General features: G+C 45.5%; 1 protein-coding gene across 2 annotated transcripts; it reads left to right on the top strand.

The window, feature by feature from the left end:
• The first annotated feature begins 212 nt into the window (after positions 1-212).
• LOC123062199 (beta-glucosidase BoGH3B) lies at positions 213-5088 on the top strand. 2 transcript variants are annotated; one of them, XM_044485593.1, is made up of 11 exons: positions 213-516; positions 977-1241; positions 1495-1699; positions 1986-2076; positions 2196-2338; positions 2617-2860; positions 2939-3043; positions 3447-3629; positions 3722-3923; positions 4136-4619; positions 4719-5088. In XM_044485593.1, the coding sequence occupies exons 1-11, from the start codon at positions 463-465 to the stop codon at positions 4810-4812; spliced, it is 2070 nt and encodes a 689-aa protein (XP_044341528.1). In that variant the 5' UTR covers positions 213-462; the 3' UTR covers positions 4813-5088. The 2 variants fall into 2 exon arrangements, with proteins under 2 accessions (XP_044341528.1, XP_044341529.1); XM_044485594.1 differs by lacking the exons at positions 213-516; positions 977-1241 and having other exon boundaries at positions 1495-1638.
• Positions 5089-20912: the final 15824 nt, after the last annotated feature.

The raw sequence follows: 20912 nt of genomic DNA, 5'->3' as shown, positions 1-20912 counted from the left end.
GTAATTTCGTGGCAAGAGGAGCTTTACTTCAGGAAAAAAAGGGAGGAAAAGCGGGCCAAGGAGCATAGCAAACGATGATGAGAGTCTCACTGTAAAAAGAAGAAAAAAGAGTAAAAGAGAAAGAAAAAGGAAAAGAAGGAAGGGCAGCAGTGAAACTGCCAAAGCGACGACCCCGTACATGGGGGAGCGGGACGGTCCTCGGGGCGACCAGCGAGCCCACCCTGTCATTTACCCATCAGTGCACTAACCATTACTACCATCCCTGGTCTGGTCATTAGTGCCCGGCTGCCAGCCTAGCGACCGCCGTGTGTACTCCGGCATCCAATCCCAAGCCCACGCCGCTCGCCCCATTCGCAGCGGCGAGCAGTCGCCGCCGCTCTCATCTCTCCCTCACCCCCCGGCTCGCTCGGCCTCGTCGGTAGATAGAAGGCGAGTGAGCTCGGCTTGCAACGGGAAGCACGCATGCGCCAAGCGAATCAATCCCCGGCCCGTCCTCCTCCGCTTATCCGCGCTGAGGTGAAACCCCCAACCTTGGTTACCCTGCTATTTCACCTGGTTTCTTCTTAACCACCGCCCCCAGCTGCTGCTGCTACTGCTCTAGTTGTAGATTAGTTGTTGTGCTTGGAGCGAATTCGGATTCATCCGTGGCGGCTATTCTACGGGGCCATTCTCTTGTATTAAAAGACCCAAGGGAATGAATGTGTTCAACACTGATGTTTTTTTTCCACCGAGTCAATGGACCATTGACCTAGTCTAGTAGTTTAGTTGTTCTTTTTTTTAGCACATGACTGACAATGGAGTGAATCATCATCAAGTTTTTTAAGATGTCATCAATTTAGCTCTTCTTTCCTTGCTGAGAATGAACAATTTACTAATTCTTACCACACAATGTCCAAACCCCTCTGTACATTTTAAATGCCCTGTATGAACTACTACTATTACATATACTGTACTCATACTCAGGTATTTTCTTCAGGGCCGTCAGGTTGACCACGCTGAGGAGACACTGAGATTTTCAGAGATGGTATGCCCCAACGTTTCTTGGGGATGCCTTCTTCTACTGCTCTGTTTTGCTTGGACGGGAGATGCAGATTACATGAAGTACAAGGATCCAAAGCAGCCTGTCAACACCAGAATCAAGGACCTTATTGGTAGAATGACTCTTGCTGAAAAAATTGGCCAGATGACGCAGATTGAGCGTTCGGTTGCATCTGCAGACGTCATGAAAAATTACTTCATAGGTACGTTCTGTGACAGCTCCTAGCTTCCTGCAGTAAAGGCTTAGTGCGAGGATGTTGTTCGGTAGCTCACACATGTTTGCTACCCTGCATCCGGAGTAGTTGTTTGGAGGTTAACAGCAGAAAGCTTTAACACCACATAGCTAGAGTCATCACTGTGGCATTGCCATGTCCAAGCTGTGATTATGCAACCTTTTCATCACCCTTAAATGAGGCAATTCAATTTCTAATCCCGAAATTTTATTATGTTCTCTAGGTAGCATCTTAAGTGGTGGTGGGAGTGTCCCTGCTCCTCAGGCCACACCTGCAATGTGGGTCAACATGGTAAATGAATTCCAGAAAGGTGCCTTGGCAACACGTCTGGGAATTCCTATGATTTATGGGATTGATGCTGTTCATGGTAATAACAACGTCTACAACGCCACCATATTCCCTCACAACGTTGGGCTTGGAGCTACAAGGCAACTCTCTAACAATATACATTTTATTTAATGTAAACGCATGGCTGTGTGTGAAACAACAGGCTTCCTAAATGGCCATTTTGTTAAAAATAAAATGACAGTGCTTGGCTGCTTGCCTTGCAATTAAATTCGCTAAAATGTTCAATGAGCATTTCATCTCCATGTGGCAAGTAGCAACATAAATTCTGTCCAGCAAAACACCCAAAGATGGTAAAAAAAATGGGTAGCTATATCTTGGAACGGAATTGTATAACTATTTTATCTCTTTATATATTTTGTTTATTAGGGATCCTGACCTAGTAAAGAGGATTGGCGAAGCAACTGCTCTTGAAGTACGCGCAACAGGCATCCCATATACCTTTGCTCCATGCATTGCAGTAAGCACAATACGGTGTTTCTTGCTTTATTAGGTGTTACATCTGCAGTGGAACAGTTATGAGTGTACTCTTGGTACACTAAAAGTTATGTTGATTGGAAATGCTTCTTGTATATATAGGTTTGCAGAGATCCAAGATGGGGTCGATGCTATGAGAGCTACAGTGAAGACCATAAGATTGTTCAGCAGATGACAGATATTATCCTTGGTCTGCAAGGAGAGATCCCAGTGAATCATACCAAAGGAGTTCCTTATGTTGCCAAGTAAGATATTCTTTCTCAGTGTTAATGTATATGGTAGTTAAGATGTGAGCCAATCTGTAGGCATCTGCATTTGATGCATGAAACTGTACTTTGAACTGACAGGTAATCTGCCTAGATGGACATTCTGTTAGTAATTCAACTTTTTATGGCAAGCAGCATTTCCTGCCTAGTGAAATATCTACTACATGGTTCGAGAACAGTTTAGGGATATAATCATTATCAATGTCTTGCAGCTTGAATGCTTTCTATCTTATGTATCAGCTTATGGATTTTTACAGGAATAAAGTTGCTGCTTGTGCTAAACATTTCGTTGGTGATGGTGGAACGCATAATGGAATCAATGAGAACAACACGATCATTGACGTGCACGGACTGCTAGGCATTCACATGCCACCATATTATGACTCCATTATCAAGGGTGTCGCTACTGTTATGGTTTCATATTCAAGCGTTAATGGTGAAAAAATGCATGCCAATCATGATCTAGTCACTGGCTACTTGAAATCCAAACTGCGCTTCAGAGTTAGTGCTAATCTGCAATTTATTTAACATTCCTCTGCTGTTGTCGTAAACTGACTTCAGAATGGTGACGGATTGCAGGGTTTTGTGATATCTGACTGGCTAGGAATAGACAGGATAACCTCACCAGCTGGTGCAAACTATACTTACTCTGTGCAAGCTGGAATAAATGCTGGTATTGATATGGTATGTTTTTTTGAGAACACACTTGCTTATTATTATTATTTTGCTAGCTACAAAAAATATGTTTACTTGTTTGTTGTTCAAAAAGTATCTGGTTCCAGATGGAGAAGTGCCCATAACATACCCCTCTACTTTTGATCTGAATTTGTCCGCATAATTAGTTTGGACTCCATTTCTTGCATCTAAGATCACAACCCAAGATCACCTAAATGAAGCCTCATTCTTTGTACTCAACGTTGATTGCCAACCTTAGCCGCGTAATATCAGCTGCTCAGAGGTACTATCTGTAATGTGGTACTGCAACATGAAGTGTTTAGTACCTACTGAGTAGCAACGACTCTGATTTTTAATCGAAATAATCTAGACAAACGTTGGCCCTGCAGTAACTTCTTTCATTCCATTCCAGGTTATGGTCCCTTTCAATTACACCGAGTTCATTGAGGATGCAACATCTCTTGTTAACAAGCGTATCATCAGTATGAGCAGAATTGATGATGCTGTGAGTCGCATCCTTCGAGTGAAATTTACAATGGGCCTCTTCGAGAACCCTTTAGCTGATCTTAGCTTTGCAGATCAGCTTGGAAAGAAGGTTCATGATCTACAACATGTTTTTTAATACTTCTATAAAAAAAGTGTGGAAATATACCTAGAACTAAGTAACTGAGTAATTAAATTTAACAGGAGCACAGGGAATTGGCTAGAGAAGCTGTCAGGAAATCACTTGTTCTATTGAAAAATGGCAACACTCCTAATCAACAATTCCTGCCTCTCCCAAAGAAAGCTAGTAAGATCCTCGTAGCTGGAAGTCACGCTAGCAATTTAGGCTACCAGTGTGGTGGATGGTCAATTCAATGGATGGGGGGAAGTGGAGATATTACAGCTGGTACGTGCTTTTAATATGCCTTTGGTTGCTCTGGTCCTTGAGTTCATTAAAGACAGAATTTCAATATTTTAGATTACTGCCTGCCAAACTTATACCCTGGTTGGAACAGATGGTTGCTTAGTGAATTCGAATTGTCAATTTTGAAGTATCCCTTCGGAATATTTAAACTGACGTTTATATAACTTTGACGGTCATGATTTTATTCTTTTCAGGAACAACAATCCTTGATGCCATAAAGTCCACCGTTGGTGATGCAACACCTGTAGTCTACTCTGAGAACCCTGATGACAGCTTCATGAAGAACAACGAGTTTTCATTTGCTATTGTTGTTGTTGGCGAGCCACCATATGCGGAAACAGTAGGCGATAACACTGATCTGACTATCCTAGACCCTGGTCCAGACACAATCCGAACCGTCTGTTCGGCAGTTAAATGCGCAGTGGTTGTCGTCTCTGGACGGCCTGTCGTCATTGAACCATATCTTCCTCTGATGGAAGCGCTTGTTGCCGCCTGGCTTCCTGGCACAGAAGGGCAGGGTGTCGCTGATGTGCTATTTGGGGACTACGGCTTCACCGGAAAGCTTTCGCGCACTTGGTTCAAGTCTGTAGACCAGCTGCCCATGAATTTTGGAGACCCACACTATGACCCGCTCTTCCCTTTCGGCTTCGGGTTGGCAGTAAATTCATCACAGCCAGGGTAAATAACTTCATCACTCACACTAGTGAAACAATGCTACAGGCCTAGTTTGAACTACTTTCTGTAATTTGATATCTTTCGTCTTGTTTGCCGTTTCAGGTTCTCGGGCGCCAGAAGCCGCGGAGATAAGAAGGAAATTAGGGTATGGGCCGTGTTGAGTTTGCTACTGTCAATGATGCTAGCTTGGGCATAGGTGTATTTCACCACGAAGCTGCTCTTTTGTAGCAGTAGCATGATCAATCAATCCCCTTGTTAGGGATCCTTGGTCCACATGGATATTATTCCCTGCAGATGGTGTTATGCTAACCTAGGTCATCGGGTAGATTTGTTGATTCATCAAATTATCTTTGGTTCACGTGATCACGTCTTGTATTTGTTTTTAATCTAGCGATGAGGACAAAGTAGTAAGATTAATTAAAACATGCAAGTCCTGTTGGATAATGAATTACAGCAGTACATTCAGCTTCGAGTTGAATCATTGCACATAAATTTCCTACGAAATTTCATACAGAACTTGATTCCTTGAAAATTCATCGGAAAATCCTTGAACCCAAAGATGGTCTACGATTTACCGCGGAATCTGTCATAACTGTGAGGCAGTAGAGAATACCATGGGCAAGGTGGCAACTCCGACGGACGTCCGTCGGCCGCCACCTTGCAGCGCATCACCTTGTCGAGGGTGTTGCCGCCGAGGTAGCCCCACCGCCGGCCTTCACCGGTCTCCCTGTAGACCGCCACGTCGACGTCGAGCTCCACCCGCCCCGAGCGGCGCCACTCCGACGCCATGCGCTCCCCGAGAGCCCCACGCCGTCGGCCCTGGCCACCACCTCCACGCCCCTCCCCCAGGGCTCCCGGGAGACGCAGCCGCGCGGCTCCACGCGCGCCCAGCCGAGCGCGACGCCGGAGTAGGTCAGGACCACCTCGGCGCGGTCGGCGCACGTCTTGTTCATGCGCAGCGTGAGGTTGAACGCCGGTGAGACCACGCGGCCGGGCCTGGCCGGGTCGATGCCCTCGTAGCCAGCGACGCCGACGGAGAACGACACGACGTTGGCCTGCTCCATGTAGTACACGGGGAAAAGCATGAGCGCCACCAGTGCAACAGAAAATACCACAAGCAACAAGAGCCTTTCTTTGTCGCTGAACCTCGCCGCCGGCGCGTTGCCCAGCACCGGCGCCTCGTCGTCGTCGTCGCCGCGCGGGTCGGAAGGGATGGCACGGTAGGCGGCCTGCTCCAGGTCGAAGTCCATGCTTCGATCTTGGTTGTCCTGAATCTTTTTTCTAGTCTTCACGATTGAGAGCCCAACTCCTGCATCACGATTCACGAATATATATCGGCCAGGAGTCCCGAGGCAGTCCGTTTGGGCAGCGACGGGATATATCTGGATCTGAACAGAACTTCCTCGCGTGTAGGGATCGAGATCCTCACGTATTTTAAACGGCTGCATCCATCTACTCGGAGCTATCGTAGCCCCTTCGTAACCCCTTCGTAGGTCTAGGATTATTGATCATTAACTAGTAAATATGCGTGTGCGTTGCAACAAGAGACAAAAAATCATGGCTAACCAAATAAGTATGACTCAATATCTTGACACATGAGCGTACTCTATTTTAACACTGTGGCTCACCATGTTGCTATTTTTTTCCTCACCCTACTGGATGGTGGTTGCGATGTCCACGTGATCATAATGCATTCGATGTGGTAAATCCCAAGCCTATGAGTTTGCCAGTGCATGCCACATTTGTCATTATGTTGCGCAAGGAAACGTTTAAAACTTTAAAAACAAATCTCATTAACTACGTACTACTCCCAATGTCAAGACATATAAAGACTTTCAAAAAACTAATCGAATCCTAAACATAAAATACTTTTGAATCAGTGAACAGTTTTTCGAATCGACAAACATGTTTTTTTGAAATTTTTTATTTTCTTAAAAAAGTAATGAACATTACTTTTGTTTACAAACTTTTTAAATGTATGAAACGGTTTCAAATTCATTAACATTTTTTGACTCAACAAAATTTTTTTGAATCGATGATTTTTTTTAAAATTGGGGAACAAATTTTAAAAATCATTTTTTCTGAACATTTTCTAAAATGTTATGGCCATTTTTTTTCAGATTTCCGAATACGTTTTGACTACATGATCATTTTTTCAAAATCATGCACTTGATTTTATTTCCTGACCATTTTTCCAAATTGTGATTTTTTTATAATATTGCGAACAATTTTGCAAAACGACTAACATTTTTTGAATCTGCAATTTTTTTATGATTTTCTAAACATTTTTGAATTCACATATATTGTATGATTTCTGAAACATTTTGTTTGAAAACTCGTAACTTTAGAATATTAGATCCTGAATTAATTTAAAGAAAAAAGAAAACAGAAAAAACAAAAAAGTAAAATCAGAAGAAACAGGGGAGTAAAGCCCCGCACATGGGCCGGCCCATGAATGCACATGGGCCGGCCCATGAATGATTTTCTAAACATTTTTGAATTCACATATATTGTATGATTTCTGAAACATTTTGTTTGAAAACTCGTAACTTTAGAATATTAGATCCTGAATTAATTTAAAGAAGAAAGAAAACAGAAAAAACAAAAAAGTAAAATCAGAAGAAACAGGGGAGTAAAGCCCCGCACATGGGCCGGCCCATGAATGCATAGATGGGTCATGCGTGAGAAAAGAAAGATAAAAAATTGTTGACGCTAGGGATCGAACTTGAGCCTCGTCGCTAGAGGAGCAATAGGCCAACCACCCTGCTACTCATCACTCATTGACTACTGCTCGTCTCGCAGCTATAAAACAGCGTGGGAGGCGGCGATTTTTAGTATCGTTTTCCACTTACGGGTGGCATTGGTGGGTAATTTTTACCAACATGGAGGGTAATTTTAACGACGGACAACCAGAAGCGATAGCCGCTTTATTAGTAGGTAAAGATAAAGATACTCCAACTATTGCCAACTATTGCTCGGCGGCCTCGTCAGCTCGGACCTAGCATCCATCCATGGATGAACGTCAAAGTTTCGAACAGAGACATCCTGTGCTCGCGGCGGTGCTGCTCGGATCCGTTGTGCTCGCTGCGACCCTCATGACCATCCTCGCCATCACGCTCGAGTCCACCCCGCCCGAGTTCTCCGCGACCGTCTCCAGCTTCGATGGCCTCGACCGGCGCGCCGGCGCGCCGGCGCGCCGCCCACCTTCCACGTCGACCTGCGCGTCAAGAACGGCAACGTGTGGCGGCACTGCTTCGAGCTGGCGGGCGCGGTGGTGGAGTACGACGGCGTGCCCCTCGCCAGCGCCGATCTCGACGAGCTCTGCGTCCTGACACGGAACGTCCTGAACGTGTCCTTCGTGGCCACTGGCGAGGGGCTAGGGATGCCCGACCAACTATACGAGCGCGTCGACGGCCTCCGCCGGCGGCAGGAGCGCATGCCGTTGGCGGTGCGGCTGACGCTGGAGGAGAAGGATACCGTAAAGCAGGTACTGTTGGAAATATGAGCAAATTACTACAAGATTTAATCCGAATAAACAGAATATAAATCATGACCACAGCAACAGAGATTAAACTAATCATGCGAACTAGCATAGCAGATGAACATATCACATCTAGGGCACATACTAGAAACATGAATTCTACCACGATCTCGAACAGGAAGGATAGAATCACATACGATGCAGCGGGTGCAGCACCGCCGGCGTTGATGTTGTCGCCCATGTCGTCGAGGATGAGGTTGCCGAGGTCGGGGAAGAAGTCGTCGTTCACGAAGTCGTCGCTGCCAGCAGTCGCGCGAGTGCGCTCCCCAAAAAGCTGATCGCCCCTCACCCGTACAGGATCACGAGAGGCGGGGTTCCGGAGGCCTGCTGTCCCTTCTCGCGGTGCATGACGGAAGGAGGGATGGAGAAGACTAGCTTGGTGGCGCAATGATCTGGAACGGTGATGAGAAACCATACGAAGCGGCGGCTAGGGTAGACGTCTGCCTGACTATATATTGCGGGCCGGGTAGGTCGAGGGAGTAAACCCCATGTCCGAGTCATCACGATCCAAAAGAATCGGAAACGGTTCAGTAATTAACGCGTCCGTTAATTATTAGACAACGTGCATAGCTCTGTCCTCGGCTCGGCTCAATCCCGCAACCCGCGGCGCGTCGTGACGAGGCGTGGCGTGGCGTGGCGTGGCGAGGCGAGCGAGGAGGAGGAGCGCGCGTGTAGGTATCCTCTTCTCATGCTCATACAAGTGGTAGAAGAGCTCACCTTATAAAGAGGTGCAACTCTCTCTCAACTTCCAAGGTGGGACTAAACTTTAGCCTCACTCACTCCACTCACATGTGTGCATGAATGGGCCAAGAGAATTTCAGAATTTTAGTTGGGCTTTGGGCCAAAGGCCTACTAGCAAAATTCCAACAATCCCCCACAAAGTCTCATTGGCACATCTCATCATTTAGTTCCAAAACATTGTTTTATATATCAGTGCTTAGTGGAGACTCTGAAGTTGAACTTCCACTTAGAAATTTATGCTACACTAGATCACAACTTGAATAGTGGACTATGCCTTGAACTACAAGTTTTCTGTGAAACTAGTTTCACACAAATTCTTGACCGATACTGGGCTGCCACAAGGCTTCCCCGCGGGTGGAGCGTATACGTCATACTCCAGGGCCTTTCATGAATTTATCAGAGAACACCCAATTCTCACAGACTGCGACGTTGACAGTCAAATTCATATAGGTGTGTTCCTCAGAAGATGTTCTGCAGGACAACATCTCTGCTTACCCGAATAAGCCACTTGGAACACATTAAGATAAGTATCAACCTGCCATGCAGATCAGGAGAGTATTGCATCTTCACGGAGTGGGATAATCAATATAGGGATACTCTCCCCCCAGCTGACCAACAGCTTGTCTCCCACTTCTACTTCACGGGATCTCCGATCACATAGAGTGGGTTACCACTATGGACAACTCATGCGGTGGGTCTCAAACCCATCTCCATCGATGCATTATCTATCACATTACGTGATAGACCCTTTGTGAAGGGATCTGCCAAGTTTTTTAACGTTTGGATATAATCCAACGTAATAACTTCGGAGTTCCTCAATTTTCTGACAGATGTTAATCTCCTCTTCACATGCCTTGAGGACTTCATATTGTTCTTAGAACTGTTTATCTTGACGATCACAGTTTGATTATCACAGTTCATCAGGATAGGGGGTATTGGTTTTTCAACCATAGGTAAGTACATCAAGAGTTCACGAAGCCACTCTGCTTCAACAGTGGCAGTGTCTAATGCTGTGAGTTCTGCTTCCATAGTTGACCTCGTTAAGATGGTCTGCTTGCAAGACTTCCAGGAAACAGAGCCACCACCAAGTGTAAAAACATAACCACTTGTGGCCTTAATCTCATCAGCATCAGATATCCAGTTTGAGTCACTATAACCCTCCGGTACCCTTGGATACCCGGTGTAGTGAATCCCATAGCTCGCAGTGCCTTTCAAATAGCGCATAACTCTCTCAAGCGCATGCCAATGATCATCTCCCGGTTTTGACACAAACCGACTCAGCTTGCTCACAGCAAAAGAGATGTCAGGTCTCGTGGCACTCGCCAAATACATAAGCGAGCCAATAATCTGAGAATACCTCAGTTGATCTCTAGCAATCCGTCGATTCTTTCTAAGCAACACACTAGCATCATATGGAGTTGGAGAAGGCGTGCAGTCGCTATACCCAAAACGACTCAAGACCTTTTCCACATAATGAGACTGAAGTAGTGTGATCCCACCATTCTCATCTCTCAACAGCTTGATGTTTAAGATAACATCAGCTACTCCTAGATCCTTCATCTCAAAACAGCGAGATAAGAAATCCTTAACCTCCTTGAATAAATCAAGTTCGGTTCCAAAGATCAATATGTCATCGACATACAGACAAAGAATAACTCCTTCGCCCCCACCATAGCGATAGTACACGCACTTGTCACCATCGTTTACTACAAAGCCGGCAACAGCTAATGTTCTTTCGAACTTCTCATGCCACTCCTTAGGAGCTTGTTTAAGGCCATATAAAGACTTTAATAACTTGCACACCTTTCCTTCCTGACCAGGTACTACAAAACCATCTGGCTGATCCATGTAAATTTCCTCCTTCAACTCTCCATTAAGGAAAGCCGTCTTAACGTCCATGTGAGGCAGCCAGTGATAGTAGCACCCGAATTGTGGTCAGTCTAGCCACGGGTGAGTAAGTATCAAAGAAGTCTTCACCTTCTTTCTGGGTATAACCCTTGGCCACAAGCCGTGCCTTGTACTTTTCAATCGTACCATCAGGTCTAAGCTTCTTCTTGAACACCCACTTACATCCTACAGGTTTGCACCCATATGGACGGTCAGTGATCTCCCAGGTACCGTTAGCTAAGATGGAATCCATCTCGCTACGTACAGCTTCCTTCCAGTAGTCAGCATCAGGAGATGCATAGGCTTCTGAAATAGTCCTGGGTGTGTCATCCACGAGGTACACAATGAAATCATCACCAAAAGACTTTGCAGTCCTCTGTCTGTTACTCCTCACAGGAGTTCCACTCAACAGGATTCTCAACGTGTTCCATCGCAATGGTGGGTTCAGGAATTACAGTGAATTCCTCACTAGATGGAGTAGGTATCTCCTGATTTGATGAACTCGACATATCCTTCATAGGAAATATGTCCTCAAAGAAAGTTGCATCATTTGATTCCATAATCGTACCAACATGCATGTCGGATACCTCAGATTTTATTATCAAAAATCTATAGCCGATGCTATGAAAAGCATAGCCCGGAAGAACACAATCCACGGTTTTTGGTCCAAGCTTGCGCTTCTTGGGAATTGGTATATTGACTTTCGCCTAACAACCCCAAGTACGTAGGTAAGAGAGTTTCAACCTTTTCCTTTCCCATTCCTCAAATGGAGTCATGGTCTTATGCTTTGTGGGAACTCGGTTTAGGACATGACACGCAGGCATTGGCGCCTCCCCCCACCATTCCTTGGATAGACCCGAAGTGTCTAACATGGTGTTAACCATATCAGTGAGAGTTCGGTTCTTTCTTTCGGCTACCCCATTTGACTGGGGTGAGTAGGGAGGCGTCCTCTCATGGATTATACCATGTTCCGCACAAAACAGATCAAATTCATTGGAAAAATACTCTCCACCACGATTGGACCTAAGCCGTTTAATTTTTCGATCAAGTTGGTTCTCTGCCTCAGCTTTATAGTTTTTAAAGAAAGTCAAAGCCTCATCTTTTGATTTCAGAAGATACACATAACAATTCTAGTGGAGTCATCAATCAACGTCATGAAGTATCTCTTTCCACCTTTTGTCAACACGCCATTCATCTCACAAAGATCAGAATGTATAAGCTCTAGTGGCACCAAGTCTCTTGCCTCTGCAGTCTTATGGGACTTGCGAGGTTGCTTAGCTTGCACACATACTTGGCACTTGGAGCCTTTGACAGTAGAGATTTTCGGAATTAAATTCATATTGGCTAACCGCGTCATGCAACCAAAGTTAATATGACAAAGTCGTGAATGCCAAATATCAGACTCATTATTGTGGCAAACATTATTAATAACTTTAGTGCAAATATCTGACAAAGATAGGCGGAACAAGCCTCCGCACTCATAGCCTTTTCCAACAAATTGTCCACACTTAGAAATTACAAATTTATTGGATTTGAAAACCAACTTAAAACCATCTCGACATAAACGGGAACCGCTAAAGAGATTTTTATTGATGGACGGCACATGATGAACGTTCTTCAGACGCACAGTCTTCCCCGAAGTAAACTTCAGATCGACCGTACCAACACCTCGAACGATGGCATGTGACCCGTTCCCCATCAGCACGGGTGAAGTCCCTGTTGCCTGGTAAGAAGAAAACATGGAGGCGTCAGCTCAAACATGTACATTGGCACCGGTGTCAATTAACCAATCAGGGGATTGAAATACTGAAAGGATGGTAGGAAAAATACCGTACCCTGATTCCTTCATATCAGTATCACCAATGACAACATTAGCGGACTTGCCGCTCTTCTCATGTTCGCGCTCCTCAAAGCGGTTAGGACACTTTGGAGCCCAGTGATTAGGATCACCGCAGACATGGCAAAGTCCCTTCCCCTTCTTATGAGAATTCTTCTTGAAGTTGGTAGAATGTGATGGCTTATCAAACTTGCCTTTGCCCTGAGTTTTGTTCTTATTGTTTCTGTACTTGTTGGGCTGGGAGTTCTTCTTCTGTACCATGTGGGCACTAGAACCTCCCTCAGCAACTCGAGCACGTGTGTCCTTTGCTCTCGCCTTCTCTTCAACATCAAGAGTACCAATGAGATCCGCAACGGAAAACTCCCGTCTCTTGTGTTTCAGGGAAGTAGCAAAATTGTTCCACGAAGGCGGAAGCTTGGCAATGATGCCTCCGGCAACATACAATTGAAGTACTCAAGTTCTTTTGCGAGCGACTGTATCTCATGAGCCTGCTGTACAACAGGGCGCTCATCAGTCATCTTGTAGTCATAGAATTGCTCCATGACGTACAACTCGCTGCCGGCGTCCGAGGCACCAAACATGGCCTCGAGCGCAGCCCACATGTCCTTGACATTGTCAAACGACATATATGAATCCACAATGGAGTCATCAAGAACACTCAGAAGAGCGCCTTTAAAGAGGGTATCGATCTTCTCAAAAGCTTCCAGCTGTGCTGGATTAAGATCACCCTCAGGCTTGCCCTTGGTGGCATCATAGCAGCCCATGGTCTGAAACCAGTAGACTGCTCTTGTGCGCCACCTCTTATATTGCGCCCCTTAAAGGCAGGCGGTTTGAGATGCGCAGCAAAACCACTCGGAGTAAATTGCCTATAATCAGGTTTTTGGATTGTTGGAAATATGAGCAAATTACTACGAGATTTAATCCGAATAAATAGAATATAAATCATGACCATAGCAGCAGAGATTAAACTAATCATGCGAACTAGCATAGCAGATGAACATATCACATCTAGGGCACATACTAGAAACATGAATTCTACCATGATCTTGAACAGGAAGGATAGAATCACATACGGTGCAGCGGGTGCAGCACCGCCGGCGTTGATGTTGTCGCCCATGTCGTCGAGGATGAGGTTGCCAAGGTCGGGGAAGAAGTCGTCGTTCACGAAGTCATCGCTGCCAGCAGTCGCGCGAGTGCGCTCCCCAAAAACCTGATCGCCCCTCTCCCGTACAGGATCACGAGAGGCGGGGTTCCGGAGGCCTGCTGTCCCTTCTCGCGGTGCATGACGGAAGGAGGGATGGAGAAGACTAGCTTGGCAGCGTAATGATCTGGAACGGTGATGAGAAACCATACGAACCGACGGCTAGGGTAGACGTCTGCCTGACTATATATTGCAGGCCGGGTAGGTCATGGGAGTAAACCCCACGTCCGAGTCATCACGATCCAAAAGAATCGGAAACGGTTTAGTAATTAACGCGTCCGTTAATTATTACTTAATGACTCATTAATTTTCCCATGCAGCAAAAATATAGACAACGTGCATAGCTCTGTCCTTGGCTCGGCTCAATCCCGCAACCCGCGGTGCGTCGTGACAAGGCGTGGCGTGGCGAGGCGAGCGAGGAGGAGGAGCGCGCGTGTAGGTATCCTCTTCTCATGCTCATACAAGTGGTAGAAGAGCTCACCTTATAAAGAGGTGCAACTCTCTCTCAACTTCCAAGGTGGGACTAAACTTTAGCCTCACTCACTCCACTCACATGTGTGCATGAATGGGCCAAGAGAATTTCAGAATTTTAGTTGGGCTTTGGGCCAAAGGCCTACTAGCAAAATTCCAACAATCCCCCACAAAGTCTCATTGGCACATCTCATCATTTAGTTCCAAAACATTGTTTTATATATCGGTGCTTAGTGGAGACTGTGAAGTTAAACTTCCACTTAGAAATTTATGCTACACTAGATCACAACTTGAATAGTGGACTATGCCTTGAACTACAAGTTTTTTGTGAAACTAGTTTCACACAAATTCTTGACCGATACTGGGCTGCCGCAAGGCTTCCCCGCGGGTGGAGCGTATACATCATACTCCAGGGCCTTTCATGAATTTATTAGAGAACACCAAATTCTCACAGACTGCGACGTTGACAGTCAAATTCATATAGGTGTGTTCCTCAGAAGATGTTCTGGAGGACAACATCTCTGCTTACCCGAATAAGCCACTTGGAACACATTAAGATAAGTATCAACCTGCCATGCAGATCAGGAGAGTATTGCATCTTCACGGAGTGGGATAATCAATATAGGGATACTCTCCTCCCAGCTGACCAACAGCTTGTCTCCCACTTCTACTTCACGGGATCTCCGATCACATAGAGTGGGTTACCACTATGGACAACTCATGCGGTGGGTCTCAAACCCATCTCCATCGATGCATTATCTATCACATTACGAGATAGACCCTTTGTGAAGGGATCTACCAAGATTTTCGACGTTTGGATATAATCCAACGTAATAACTCCAGAGTTCCTCAATTTTCTGACAGATTTTAATCTCCTCTTCACATGCCTTGAGGACTTCATCTTGTCCTTAGAACTATTTATCTTGACGATCACAGTTTGATTATCACAGTTCATCAGGATAGGGGGTATTGGTTTTTCAACCATAGGTAAGTCCATCAAGAGTTCACGAAGCCACTCTGCTTCAACAGTGGCAGTGTCTAATGCTGTGAGTTCTGCTTCCATAGTTGACCTCGTTAAGATGGTCTGCTTGCAAGACTTCCAGGAAAAAGCGCCACCACCAAGTGTAAAAACATAACCACTTGTGGCCTTAATCTCATCAGCATCAGATATCCAGTTTGAGTCACTATAACCCTCCAGTACCCTTGGATACTCGGTGTAGTGAATCCCACAGCTCGCGGTGCCTTTCGAATAGCGCATAACTCTCTCAAGCGCATGCCAATGATCATCTCCCGGTTTTGACACAAACCGACTCAGCTTGCTCACATCAAAAGAGATTGCAGGTCTCGTGGCACTCGCCAAATACATAAGCGAGCCAATAATCTGAGAATACCTCAGTTGATCTCTAGCAATCCGTCGATTCTTTCGAAGCAACACACTAGCATCATATGGAGTTGGAGAAGGCGTGCAGTCGCTATACCCAAAACGACTCAAGACCTTTTCCACATAATGAGACTGAAGCAGTGTGATCCCACCATTCTCATCTCTCAACAGCTTGATGTTTAAGATAACATCAGCTACTCCTAGATCCTTCATCTCAAAACAGCGAGATAAGAAATCCTTAACCTCCTTGATTAAATCAAGTTTGGTTCCAAAGATCAATATGTCGTCGACATACAGACAAAGAATAACTCCTTCGCCCCCACCATAGCGATAGTACACGCACTTGTCACCATCGTTTACTACAAAGCCGGCAGCAGTTAATGTTCTTTCGAACTTCTCATGCCACTCCTTAGGAGCTTGTTTAAGGCCATATAAAGACTTTAATAACTTGCACACCTTTCCTTCCTGACCAGGTACTACAAAACCATCTGGCTGATCCATGTAAATTTCCTCCTTCAACTCTCCATTAAGGAAAGCCGTCTTAACGTCCATTTGATGGACGAGAAGACCATGTGAGGCAGCCAGTGATAGTAGCACCCGAATTGTGGCCAGTCTAGCCACGGGTGAGTAAGTATCAAAGAAGTCTTCACCTTCTTTCTGGGTATAACCCTTGGCCACAAGCCGTGCCTTGTACTTTTCAATCGTACCATCAGGTCTAAGCTTCTTCTTGAACACCCACTTACATCCTACAGGTTTGCACCCATATGGACGGTCAGTGATCTCCCAGGTACCGTTAGCTAAGATGGAATCCATCTCGCTACGTACAGCTTCCTTCCAGTAGTCAGCATCAGGAGATGCATAGGCTTCTGAAATAGTCCTGGGTGTGTCATCCACGAGGTACACAATGAAATCATCACCAAAAGACTTTGCAGTCCTCTGTCTCTTACTCCTCACAGGAGTTCCATTGTTACCCTCAACAGGATTCTCAACGTGTTCCATCGCAATGGTGGGTTCAGGAATTACAGTGAATTCCTCACTAGATGGAGTAGGTATCTCCTAATTTGATGAACTCGACATATCCTTCATAGGAAATATGTCCTCAAAGAAAGTTGCATCATTTGATTCCATAATCGTACCAACATGCATGTCGGATACCTCAGATTTTATTATCAAAAATCTATTGCCGATGCTATGAAAAGCATAGCCCAGAAGAACACAATCCACAGTTTTTGGTCCAAGCTTGCGCTTCTTGGGAATTGGTATATTGACTTTCGCCAAACAACCCCAAGTACGTAGGTAAGAGAGTTTCAACCTTTTCCTTTCCCATTCCTCAAATGGAGTCATGGTCTTATGCTTTGTGGGAACTCGGTTTAGGACATGACACACAGGCATTAGCGCCTCCCCCCACCATTCCTTGGATAGACCCGAAGTGTCTAACATGGTGTTAACCATATCAGTGAGAGTTCGGTTCTTTCTTTCGGCTACCCCATTTGACTGGGGTGAGTAGGGAGGCGTCCTCTCATGGATTATACCATGTTCCGCACAAAACAGATCAAATTCATTGGAAAAATACTCTCCACCACGATTGGACCTAAGCCGTTTAATTTTTTGATCAAGTTGGTTCTGTGCCTCAGCTTTATAGTTTTTAAAGAAAGTCAAAGCCTCATCTTTTGATTTCAGAAGATACACATAACAATTCTAGTGGAGTCATCAATCAACGTCATGAAGTATCTCTTTCCACCTTTTGTCAACACGCCATTCATCTCACAAAGATCAGAATGTATAAGCTCTAGTGGCACCAAGTCTCTTGCCTCTACAGTCTTATGGGACTTGCGAGGTTGCTTAGCTTGCACACATACTTGGCACTTGGAGCCTTTGACAGTAGAGATTTTCGGAATTAAATTCATATTGGCTAACCGCGTCATGCAACCAAAGTTAATATGACAGAGTCGTGAATGCCAAATATCAGACTCATTATTGTGGCAAACATTATTAATAACTTTAGTGCAAATATCTGACAAAGATAGGCGGAACAAGCCTCCGCACTCATAGCCTTTTCCAGCAAATTGTCCACACTTAGAAATTACAACTTTATTGGATTCGAAAACCAACTTAAAACCATCTGGACATAAACGGGAACCGCTAACAAGATATTTATTGATGGACGGCACATGATGAACGTTCTTCAGACGCACAGTCTTCCCCGAAGTAAACTTCAGATCAACCGTACCAACACCTCGAACGATGGCATGTGTCCCGTTCCCCATCAACACGGGTGAAGTCCCTGTTGCCTGGGTTCGTGGTTTTGTCACGACAGATGTCCTAGAGAAAGGACTTAGTCATGGAGCCATCGCTACGGGTTAGCTTGAAGGGGTTAAAGCGGACACAAGGACACAAGAGAGTTTATACTAGGGAGCAAATAAGCTTCGCTTATGTCTTGAGTTGTTGTCTGTCCTTGAACCGCCACCGGGTTATCCCCTTATATACATGGGGACGCCCGTCGGTTTACAGAGTCCCGATACCGGCTCATAGATGCGTCCGGTTTGGTCTCCACTATTCCTAACTTATAACACAAGTTAGATACCGACGTTGGTTTATAGCTATAGGCCTTAAACCGATTATGGGCCTTTAGCCCTCATCTGCCCTCATGGGCTTTTATCACACTCAACTACTGATGAAGTTAACCCGGCTTGTCCTGGCCGGTTTACGCCCAGTAGCAATATCCCCAACATTAGGCCCCAAATTGATTTGAACGGGTTCATGTCAATCCTTAGCAAAAATCTTCATCTTCAACATCTTCTTGTATTTTGTTGAACCGCCGTGATGTCATCTTCTCTGCTCGCGGTAGACCGGTGTGACATCACTGGTTATAAAGAACCTTATCTTGTTAACAAGCCTGCGACAATTAAGGCCGCAACTTTGTTTCCAAACTCGCGGCTACTTGATTCTCACGCCTGACATACCCCTTTCTTTATAAATAGGACCGAAGGGTCATTTCTTTCTCTTTCCCTCCGACCCCTTCTGCTTCGTCTTGCTCGCGTCGCCCAGCTTCGGAGCTCCGCCGCCACCGTTGACCTCTGCATCAACCTTGGCCGCTGCATCAACCTGAGCACACCAGAGCATCGCGGCGACCTTCCACTTCTTCCTCAGCTCTGGTAAATCTTCTTTCCTTTCCCCCGCAGATCTGTTCTAGGGTTTCCTCGTTTGTCGAAGTTCATCGAGACTCTGGCGCTGTTCTTCCTTTGTTTCTTCTTTAGCCCATGAATAAAACTTCAAACCTGATGTATTCTCCGTAATGGCTTATCTTCTGTTACCAAAGCAAACCTTTATGCGCATAAAACACTAATCTGGTCCCTTGTGAATTGCTTTGAGATCAACCTTTTAGGTCTAAATCCTTTTATTTTCCTATCTTGCGGTAGATCCAAAATTTCACTGCGACCTTATGAAATCAGTTTTTACCTTCCTTAGTCATTCTTGCCTTAGATCTGTATCCTCTTTACCACATAGGCGGTTCACCTTTGAAAAAGCAATCTATCATATATCATTAGTCCCCTTGTTGAACCGCCGGGATGCTGTTGCTTATAAACTCTGGTTTAGATAGATCTGCTTCCGGTTTAACATTGCACATATCAATGTACTTTGTAGATTTCATCATGGCCAAGCAAGTGTATGAGTGCAATTGGGTCCCTTCTCGCGTCACAGAGGATCAACTGGACGATTTAGTCCTGATTGGCGCCTTGGGCAGCAAAGACACCGTCCATTGGAGGGCTCCTGGCAAAGAATGCCCCCCCACACCTTGAGAAGGAGAGGTTGTTGTTTTCGTAGACCACTTAGCCCGGGGTTTTAAACCGCCCGGTTCTAAATTCTACCGGGATGTTCTAGCTGATTTCCAACTCCATCCGCAAGACACTGGCCCCAACTCTGTTACAAATATGTGCCACTTCCAAGTGCTCTGTGAGGTGTTCTTTCAAGAGGAGCCCACAGTGGAATTATTCAGAGATCTTTTCCATCTAGACCACCGTACTGAGTTTACTGATGGCTCTAATACGGAGTTGGGTGGCATGGCGATTCAAAAAAGGAAAGAGGTCACATACCCTCACGCCAAGCTGCACAGTCACCCCAAGGAGTGGAATCAGACATGGTTCTACTGCAAAGACACCTCCCCTGCTGGTGAGAATCCCTTGCCTGACTTTCGTCCGGAGCGGCTCAGCAATACCCATCCTTTTCCTCAACGATTGACTGCCCAGGAGAGAAGCAAATATGCTCCTCAGCTGTCAAAGCTCAGGGCCTTTATGGCCAACGGTTTAACAGGGGTTGACCTTGCTCGCTGTTGGATATCATGGAGCATACTGCCCCTTAGTCAGCGCTCCAGTTTGATGTGCGAATATACTGATAGTGTGGATGACCCACTGCGACATTCAAGACTCCAGCTCTCCGGTGAAGAAATCACAGAGGCTGTGCGTAAGATACTGAATGAACTGAAGCACATCTGCGCTAGAACCGGCCTGCTTCCCTTCTGTGCCACCAACAAACCTCCAGCTGTAAGATTTTGATTTTTCTCTTTGCTGAATCTGTTATTGATATGTCTGGTCATTGTTTTTAATATCAGTGTCTGCATAACCAGGGCGATGATCCGTTTTGGAGCAAAAAGCTGCCGCAGGAGAAACTAGAGAAAACAGATAAACCGGAAAGAGCAACCCGGCAAAAAACTAAAACTGTGAAGAAGACTGCCCACCGGAAAAGAACCACTGCATCTTCTAATTCGGCCCCTGATGACGAGGTGGATAATCCGGACTTTGAGGTAGAGCTTGACTCACTTGGTTTATTTTTCATGCATCTTATTGATGATGATATTTGTCAGGATGATGCCGAAGCCAGCCATGCGGATGTTGCAGAGGTAATTATTCTCTCTTCCGATTCAGAAACTTTGCCTTCACAAAAAATCCGTCAGGCAAACCGGAAAGTTAAATTTTCTCATCCTCTTGCTTATTTGGATCCTAAACTTCTTATGAAGACTCAACAACATGAAGCTCGCCGCACCACCCGGCACAGCGGCCAGGTAGTTACCTCCGCCGGTTTACCGAACAGTCCGGTTCGGAAACGTCATTCCGAGGTCTCTAATTCACTTGTCAGTGCTTGTCCTAAAGCGGGCTGCTTTCGTCAACCTCTTAATCCGTCTGACTTCGATTATCAGGTTATTTCCCACTCATCTTCTGGCGAGTCGTCGACTACTCAGC

Source organism: Triticum aestivum, chromosome 3A (assembly GCF_018294505.1).
Source record: "Triticum aestivum cultivar Chinese Spring chromosome 3A, IWGSC CS RefSeq v2.1, whole genome shotgun sequence".
Lineage (NCBI taxonomy): Eukaryota > Viridiplantae > Streptophyta > Magnoliopsida > Poales > Poaceae > Triticum > Triticum aestivum.
The sequence above is the reverse complement of the archived record's forward strand: the minus strand, read 5'-3'. Positions and strand labels throughout refer to the sequence as shown.